Genomic DNA, 9,890 nt, shown 5'->3' on the forward strand with positions numbered 1-9,890 from the left:
TTGGCCAAATGAATGCATTAAATTCTGCAACGGGCTAAATATTTCTCCAAGGGCTTTGTGATTTATGCATAATTTAAACATGATTTTCAATTGATTTAATCAAAATTGAAGTCAATTAGTCAGATGATGTTTCCTGATTGTTCAACAATTTACATTGTTGTCACTCAATCTATATTATCAATCAACAATTGTTTAGGGATTTGATTTACAGTCAATTTAATTGAGTATTTTTTAGGGTACATTTAATTTGCATTAAATCTAATTAAATAACTTGTAAATTTACTAAATTGTATTTAATAAACATTTTAGTTGCAGTAATTTTTATTTTATTTTATGTTTTTAACTAAAATTTATATTTCTATAAAAAATAGTATTTTTACAATTGAATAAAAAAATATTTGTACTTATATTATGGTAAAACATTCTTAGAAATGATATATGAAAAAAAAAAACCAAATAATTTAAGTCTTGATATTTTCTGAAATTTACATTTTTGAAAATACTAATAAATTAGCGTCTTCAACCAATTTAATTTCTCAGTTTTGTTTATATGTAAATGTTCTTAAAATGTTTTCTTTATAAATTCCGTAGCAGTTCTCATTACTTAAAGTTTTTCCCCAAGTTCCTTGAATATTCTACCACTTGAAATGGTTTCTTATTGGACTCTACCATTCGTCCTTTTTCCCATTTACTACCCCTTAAGCAAAGCCCCAGCCAATTAACCATTTAAAACCAAATCGAACTCCTTCATTAGCAAACATTGCGAAACATGTTGTCAAATCTGAACTTGGGGCGCATTTCATTTATTTTCATTTATATGCCATAAATACTTGTACGAAACTTGCAACGCGACATGAAAATTAAGTAGCGGCCACGCCCACACTACATCTTACCACACCACCCCCGCCTCTATACAGACGCCCTAATGTGGTTGTCTGCAATGGCAAACATAAAAAAAGAATTTCAGCTTAAACGCATGAAATCACACAAAGATACTAAAAATTTGGAGTCTGCTACAAGGATCGAATGTTCTGCTGGACCAAGCACACGCACATGCACACAAGCACACATATCCACGCACATATACGTATACAAAGTCAACTACCCTGTGGCTAGGCAAAACTCTACAGTTTATGACGCAGTAGGCCAATGTCCCGGCCTCATAAATATAAAAATTAGTTGCTGGTCAGTTAGCAAGTGGGTGGCTAAAAGGCACATGGACGGGGAGTGGAGCCGAGCGGGGGTGGGGGCTCTGTGCTACGCTTGACCATTTGCTATCGTGTGGGCGGCTCAGACGACGGCTACGGTGGCCGCCCCACAATTAATTAATTAGTTCAGTTGACAAAAATTGGTGGGGCATAGTCAAGGCGGTTGGACCGAACCACTGGTTGGGCAGCTGTATGATGAAGAGGGGGAGCAAGTGTAGCAGGCGGCTACTGTGGTTAGCCCTGGCGTGTGTTTATGATGGCGAATGTGACTGGGTCGACTGCTGAGTTAGTGTGTGCGTTGTTTGAATGCCTGCGTATGGTCAGCTCGCATACAGTTAAAGTTGTGTTTACACGATGACACTTTATGATCTGAGTGAACTTGGAAACTTGAAGCGAGTTGCTCTGTGTGTGCTGTGGATTATATTCCACATTCTTACACCTTTTATGCACTTCACCATGAAAGAGAGAAAGAAAGCTCATGCTTTAGATTGTCTTACTTTGTCTTGCTCTGATCTACTGAGCATATGAAGAATATTCAACACATGTGCGCTCATCTACTTAGGTGTTCATTTCACCGATAGAGGGCGCGGACACCAAGAGCAGTGCCTGTGGATCGTGTGGATAATGAGTGTACTTGAGCACTGCTTCACCCAAGACTAAGACAAAACAAGCGTTGCTTTAGTTGCCTGCTCATTCGACAGAGAGCGCAAGAGCAAGACGCTGACATTGAGCTTAGTGTGTTGGATATTGTGAAGAGAGTATATATTGGACTTGTATTAGTGTGAGTGGGAGATTGAAAATTAAAATTAACTTGTAGGCGTCTGTCAACATTGTCACGGGAATCAGTGTGAGCAGGAGAGTAAAATCGCAAAGAGAGCCGTCTCAGTCTGTTGGCGAGATTAATACTTTGAATTTGTTTGTAGGCGTTCATCACATTTATTTTGTATCTACATATCGTACATATGTTCACTTTTAATATACATATATATTATTATTATCTATAATTGTAACTTAAAATATATTTTAAATCATAATGTAGCTTTGAGTTAATAATATTAATACAAATTTTAAACAACTAATTCATGAATTTGCGTGCCCATAAACGTGCCCTATAATTATGTATATGTTTCTCTTACTCTGATTCTTTGTATATATGCGTGTGTGTGTGTGTCGTTTTGGTGTGTCATTTTAGTCAAGGGTCATGTGGCATGCGGCCAACTGTTTTCATAAGCGTAGCAAATATTTTCACAAGCCCAATTAGTGGGCAGCCCCTCAGTTGACCAGCTGACCACACAGCTGCCGAGAGTTGTTGCCCTTGTTGTTGCTGCTGCTGTTGTTGTCGTTGTAGACAAGGACTCCTTGTCCTTTTGGCCATCTCTTCCATACTTATGCATGGGTCCATATGTATGTATGTATGTGCATGTGGTCCCTCCCGCTGAGCTCTAAAAATTAATAAAAGTGCAAAACTTTCTTCTTGCCTGCTTTTCACCAGCTTTTTGTTCGGGTTTTCCTTGTCGTTTTGTCAACGCGCCTCGTGTGCAACATACTTGCGAACAAAAGTGAAAAAGCCAAAAGCAATAAAGTTTTCAATTGTTCTCTGCCACTCTATGCAATGCGGTTCTCTCTATTTTCGTTTTTTTTTTTATTCCTCCTTTATTTCTCGCAAATACACACTAGGAAAGGGTATGTTTTTTGGTTGTGTCAGGCCAGAGATTTCGATATAGCTCGATAAATGTTATCTTATATTATAAATTTAATGATTTTATAAGCATTTTTTTTAGTAGTTATCTGATTAATATTAATTACAGAAATAAGCGTAATCGATAAGATATTATTTATTTATTGATTATATTAGAGCTTTAATTAATATATAAATAGTCCACTTTATAGATTAATGACTGAGCTGACTGATACTAAATAAAGCACTTTTACCTTCCTCAGCCACAAAAAAATATTTTATTATCTGTACTACATAAAACAAACATACGTTATTCGAAATCTATATTAATTAAAAACATATAACGTTTCAATATATTTTTTATTTTTACTTAAGTATTAATAAGTCCCTTTATATTCTTTTAAATAAAATTTAAATTATTTTTGTTAATAATCTTATTATATTTATTATTATGTCCATATTTTTTAGGTCTCATTTCTTAAAGATTCGCTTATGATTTATGGGTGCTTCTTAACTTCTGTTTTTTTTTTTTTTTCAAATTTATTTGTAAGGGTATTTATAGCTGCATCAATTCAATGTTCTGGTATTTATTTCTTCTTTTCCTTTTAGTTTTTCCTTATAGTTTTATATTTTTTCTACTTCTTCTCGGTTTCCTTGTAGTCGTTGGCTTCAAAGTTTTTAACTGGCGCTGACTTTAAGTGCAATTCAGTGCCGAGGCAAAAGCGAAAAAATGCTAAAAACTTTTTCCCCTACTTGCAACTGACTTTGTTCATTGCTGTTGTTGTTGAATTTCTTTTTTCACTTGTTTTTTTGTGTGGCTGCCACATTTCGTTTTTGTATTTTGCAGTTTAAAAACGCATTGCCAAATGTGTCACACAAAAGTTGTTGCTGTTGTTGCAACTGACACAAAAGCAGAGGAAAGGTAAGGGGTGAGGTGTAAGGGGTAGGGCTAACTGTTGTGCGGTTGCTTTGTCTTATGCATTGCACATTTTGCACTTGACGTTAAAACAAAAGGCAAACGCAGTTGCCGAGGCCTCGTCGAACGGCACTTAGCGAGAGAGCACTGTAGGTTGGCACGCAGGCAAAGGTGGACAAAGGTAGGCCACAAAGAGAATCCTAAATGTAACTGGGTTGAGCGTTTTAATGGTAACATTCAAGCATTTCAAAAAATGTTTGCTCCTCATGACTAAAAGTGTGAATTTGCACCAACAAAAAATAGGTAAATAAAATGTAAGTATAACTAGAATATATGGAGGACATGATGTGATTTTCTAAAACTTACTGAAAACAATCTTTAATCTATAAAAATTATATAATAACTAAAATCAAATTAATTATAGAGCTTCAATAATATTCAATCAGTTATTTGAAATAATTATTATAGCTTTACGTTCTATAATTAATTTGATTTTAGTTACAAATATATATATATAGTTACAAAAATATATATATAACTCTAATTGCCTTGATTAAATATAATTATCTCTTTTGCCATTTTGCTCTAGAAAATATGCTATAAAATGTAGCTTAAATTGTTTGTAAATCAAAACTAAATTTCTATTTGAGCAAATCTCTACGTAAATCACTTTTTAATTACTAAAGTGCTATTCACTATATACATAGTATATACATATATATATCCTCCCAAGACGATTAGCCCACCCTTTTGGAGCGGCAAAACGGCTTTTAGACTCTTAGCTGACGTTAACAAGCTGCGCTCTCGGGCCAACTACTTGGACATTGATATCCTTAACATGGCCTTATTAAAATCGCCTGCCATGACGGATTTATTTTTAATGAGTCTGGACTAAGCAAAAGTTAATGAGCCTCGAGCCAAACAAACCGCCCAGCCATGAATGCGATGATGTACAAATCTTTCACGTGCGTGGCAAATAAATCATCATTGCACGAAAAACCAACAAATACAATTGCAATATTCGTTGGGGTTTCCAAAGCCTGACAAATGAGCGAAAATATCAGAGAAGCCCCGTACAAGGACATAGGATATTAACGTGTGTTAACCACCCTTGATTCCGTGTCCCCCCAGCATTCTAGACAAATGCATTAAGTCCCTGAATATAACTATATAAACTACAATACAGTCCCTGATGATGCTGCTGCTACAGTTGCTACTGTTGTTGCTGTTGCTGCATTGGCGTCAAATTTGCTGCTTCATTTATAAGGATTACAGCCCTTACAGTAAAAACTCATAACGAAATTACTTGCAGGAAATGCAACAAGCTCAATGGCCCAGCCATGAGTCGCAACTCTGCTCTAGCATCAGTATTATAGCCACCCCTAAGCGTCTTCTATTTAGCAGGGGTAGCATTGCTAGCTGACTTCTTGGCGCTATCCATTGACATGCCTTTGTTAAGGAGAGAACACGAATTATGCATTAGTTTCAACTTGTAGCGCATGATTAGATGTTTTCTTATATATATTTATTTTGCCATTTCCTTAACGGATTTGAGGGCTGCTGCTGGACTGACCCAAATGTATTCGCTGCGCTAGAGAAAGTGCGTATGTAGCAAAATTATATAATATTGAGCTCGAGAAGATGTCGGGCACAAATTAATTGATTTTCGTAGAGGATAAGTAGGTAATGCATCTTAATAGATTATTAAAGTGAAATTCAAGTCAAACGGAAAGTCAAACTAATTAAAATGTAGTTAATATCAATGAGAAATGTTTAAGCAAAATGTATATCATTTATGATGATTGTTATTTTATACAAGGTATTTCAGTATTAGTATGAAAGTTACTACATCAAATTATTATTAGCAGTATTAATATTAATTTTATAAAAAATGCTTTGAAATACTAGTTTTAGTGCAGGAGGTCTTAAATGTATTATTATTATTTTTAATTTCTTAAAAAAAAACAAAATTATATTCTCCCTTATCTTAATCAGTAAAATTAAAGTAGAAAATATAATAATATAATATAATAAGCGAACGCCATTCTACGAGGTGAGAGGCAATCTAAGAGCAAGTTAGTAAATCTGTGGTAATACTCATCGGTCAGAAATTTTTAATTTCAATTACTCTTTCTTCTTTAATGCTAATTAATTAAATAAAAATCCTTTATATCATAATAAATTCTTTATTATATTTATACATACTCATAAAAATATCATAATAAATGTTTTCATAATTTATCCTGTTGTATTTTATTTATTTGGACATACCCATACAAAAAAAGTTCAAACTAAAAATAAATAAAATTTAGCGTCACTTGCTATTATTAGAATTATTATCTATATTATTGTAAATATGTGTGACATTTTATTCTGTGTGCTCTACTCGTTAAATCAACCGAAAATATCATATAATAATTAAGCTCTCTTGTCTCCCTCTTCCTCTCTATGAGCATGAACCTTCAGTTCGTTTCATTTTAGAGCGGAGCTCCTTGAGTTGTACTATTCGTCGTATGCTCTCTTCAACAATATTTAGGTAGCGATACGATTGACGTTCGATACGCGAAACCGCAAAAAAAAAAAAAAAAATTTTCTGCCCGATCGTGAACGAACCTTTTGTTCTCAGTCAATGCTATATTATTATATGTACATTGCTTCATAATTTAAAATATTTTATTATATTTGAAAGTTTTCACCATAAATATATGTTATTTAAACTTTTGATACACTCGACATATTGCATTATCTCTATAACTCAATATATATTCTTCTTATAACACTTACATAAATCTCAATAATAATAGATTTTAATTAGCCTCTGCCCCACCAAATTGATTTGGGGCACTCATACTTCCAGCCATAACTTGGGCAACTGTCAAACAATTCATGTACTTGCAGCCCGAGCAACTTTTATTTTTACTTTTATTTTTGGACACTATGAAGACAACCCCGAAAAATAAAAAACAAACAACGAGAAACTCCCCTTTCCAGTTAGCTAGCTTTTTAATAAATATAAAGCGTTAATTTGCTGCATAATTGCGCCGTGCCACGCCCACTCGCTGCGTGTAGACCCTTCGTGTCTGGCAGCTCGTTTGCTTCTAGTTAAGTAGCACAGCCTCCCACTCCTTCGGCTGTCTCAAAGACAAGCAGCCGTCAATGGCAGCACCACGCCCCTTTACGTTGTGCTTGCCTCCCCCCTTTCTTATGTCTTCAATGACAGTTATTTCATTTTTCTTGTTGATGTTTTTCCCTGCACTCATTAAATCAAGTTAAAAAGGCATATAGCACCCAGTTGTTGTTGTCGTTGCTGTTGTTGTTGTCGTTGTTTTTGTTGTTGTTGGCCTGTTTCCGTTGTTAGCCAAGCTGTTGAAGTTGTCCTGGATATGCTCCTGGTTTGGGCTTCTCGTTTTCTTGTTGCCTTCGCCATGTACTTGCGGCCATGTCGAAGACAACGCACAAAATTTTCAAATAACATTTTACACAGCCCCCCCTCCCATGCCACAAAAAAAGTCGAGATACAGAAACAGGAGTGGAAAAAAGCAAGGACATAATGTCGCACTCTGGCTAAGACTGTACACGACTTGGCTTTAATTATTGTTGATAACTTGGCGCACAGGGCGTTGGGCTTTAATGTCCTAGCCGCAAAATGTAACGGCTGAGAGCCTGTGACAAGACTCTGACACAAATTTCAATTGCGCATCTGTCTAATTGGAGGGAGCAGCAGTCGGGAGTCAGGAGTCAGTTACTCATGTATTTGCTTTTGGCAAATTATGCGTATTAGGCATATGGCTCAAAAGAAAATGAAGCCATATGAAGTTATCGTACTGAAATATATATACAAGTAAGTATGTTGATAAAATATTAGTCATGGGCTTATTAATTCACTGCGATGAATGGTTGCTTAAAGGAAATATATTGTACATAAAAAATTAAAATCATATATCGAATAAAATATGGTTATTTAATATATTAATATATTAATATTTATACAGAAAAAAGCTTAAAAAAGCTCAATGAAGTAATCAGATTTGTTTACCTTTACATAAATATGTGAGTATATCTGTTTCTCTCTGTTACCTGTCTTTCACACAGTCTCTCTGTCTGTCTGCCTAATGAGCGCAAGGGATGAAGAAGAACTACAGAAGATCATTTAAGCTCTCTTAATTTTAAGTTCTCTTATCTGCAGCCGTGTTAATTTGGTATTTATATTTGAGTAAAACGAAGCTAGAATGCTCGCAGCAACAGAGAGTGACCATTGGTCATTTTACTCTCGACTGCACCGACCTCTACCCATTGGTCACTTAAAACTCGATCTCTACCTGGCGTAAGGCTCAACATTTGAGAGCGACTTTGTGCTTGAGTGGGAGTCGGCCTATATATAGGGCAGCAGCTGCAGCATTTCTTCAGTCGCCCAGGCCTAGTGGGGGTCAGTCGTACAGTGCGTAAAGTGAATTGAGATGGTTCAGCTAAGCATTAGCGGCAGAGGAAATACTTAGCGGAAATACATAGAGGAAATACCATGAAGGAATACTTGGAGAATATTTGTAGAGGAAATACTTAGAGGAAAATCTTTTGGAAATATTTATAGCAAATACTTAGAAGAAATACTTAAAGGCAATTTTAGAGGCATTAAAAAAGGAAATAGAGAAAATATTTAGATGAAATACTTTGCGACAAATATTTGGAGTCAAATCTTAGGGGAAATGCTTGGAAGAAAATTCTATTTATTTAATATTCAAGAGTTTATTGATTTGTACTTCTGAATATATGTTTATTTTTACTATCACTATTATTATTATAACTTCTCGAATATATTTTGTAACATATATTATAAAAATCTACGATTTTATTCTTTTCTGCTGATATAAATATTAATTCGTTAATAGCTAATAGCTTTGTTTTACAACATATGTACAAGTAGTATAGGTCTTACTTATATTAATACTGGTCAGTAAGATTATTTAAGATTTTTAGTCACCGCTTTAATTGAGTATTAAAAACAGTAAAAACAAACCAACTTCACTTTTCGACTATAATTTATTCACACACATTTTTCTTAAACACTCTTCATATTACACAAATTTTGAAATTTCATAAGGAAATGGAACGTTATAATATAACACAGCCGGCCTCTTCCGCCACACAACAGGCGCCTAGCAGCAGGCAGCATTCCATTTGCTCTCTTGTGGGTCCATTGTTCTCCTCCACATAGATCGTTTGGGGCTGTGTGACAACTACAGTTGGCTGCGTGTAGGCTGGTTGCGGCACGACCTCGACGACTTCGACTGGCGGTGGATAGAATGGATCGATGACATCCACTTGGTAGCCCGGGTTGTACATGATCTTATTTGTCGTTTGACTCCGGCGAGTGAGCAACTAATTTAATTGAATAAATGTTATGTTGTGCGTCGCAATGACTCGTTTTAAACTAAAATTCTATTTCGCAGACAGTTTGTTTTGGGTACAATTTTCGCACTGAATACATATTTTTTTATTTTATCATAAGCTTCAGGCATTTGATCAATGAGCTCTGATAATAAAACAGTTTTGTGTAAGTGTCGGAAAATTAGAGACATAAGGCACCGTGTGGCAATTTAAATAGAAATGAAGGAAACTACTTATTATGATTTCCATTAATTTAAATTAAATTATTCAGATTCAGACTTAGATTTGTAAAATGTTTAAAAAAAGACCATTTTTATTTATTTTAATCTAATAATTTCACTTTTAAGTTACTCAAAAAAAGTTAAATTTGTATTAAAGATTTTTATTTTTAAATTTTTTTTGTTTTCAGAAAGCTCAAAAATATTATATAAATATTCCAATTATTAAAAATTAATATTATATACCAATTTTATTTCATATTTTTTTTTTATTGTTTAATCTACTCATTACACAGTATGAATTAAACTGAAAATTAATATTTAGAGTTAAATAATAAAAAAAAAAAAAAAAACATATTATATAGTATTTTAAAAATATGAATGCTCAAAATTATAATTTACATTTATCTTATTTAGTCATTATTGAATTAATCGTATACCCACTTTCATACTAGAAAATAAAGTGCAACAGTGCGTATACGTGC

The 9,890-nt window shown here is 34.2% G+C and overlaps 1 protein-coding gene across 1 annotated transcript; it reads right to left on the reverse strand.

Moving 5' to 3' along the window:
• Positions 1-8,820: 8,820 nt before the first annotated feature.
• Positions 8,821-9,470, reverse strand: LOC108615163 (uncharacterized). Its single transcript, XM_018009471.2, has one exon. It carries the CDS (start codon positions 9,140-9,142, stop codon positions 8,912-8,914), a length of 231 nt encoding a protein of 76 aa, XP_017864960.1. The 5' UTR covers positions 9,143-9,470; the 3' UTR covers positions 8,821-8,911.
• Positions 9,471-9,890: the final 420 nt, after the last annotated feature.

This window comes from Drosophila arizonae, chromosome 5 (genome assembly GCF_054131065.1).
Source record: "Drosophila arizonae isolate 15081-1271.41 chromosome 5, UAZ_ARI_1.0, whole genome shotgun sequence".
In the NCBI taxonomy this organism is placed as follows: domain Eukaryota; kingdom Metazoa; phylum Arthropoda; class Insecta; order Diptera; family Drosophilidae; genus Drosophila; species Drosophila arizonae.

Excerpts from the sequence above, each read along its gene's own strand:
- LOC108615163 (XM_018009471.2), bottom strand. The coding sequence starts at position 9,142 with ATGTACAACCCGGGCTACCAAGTGGATGTCATCGATCCATTCTATCCA.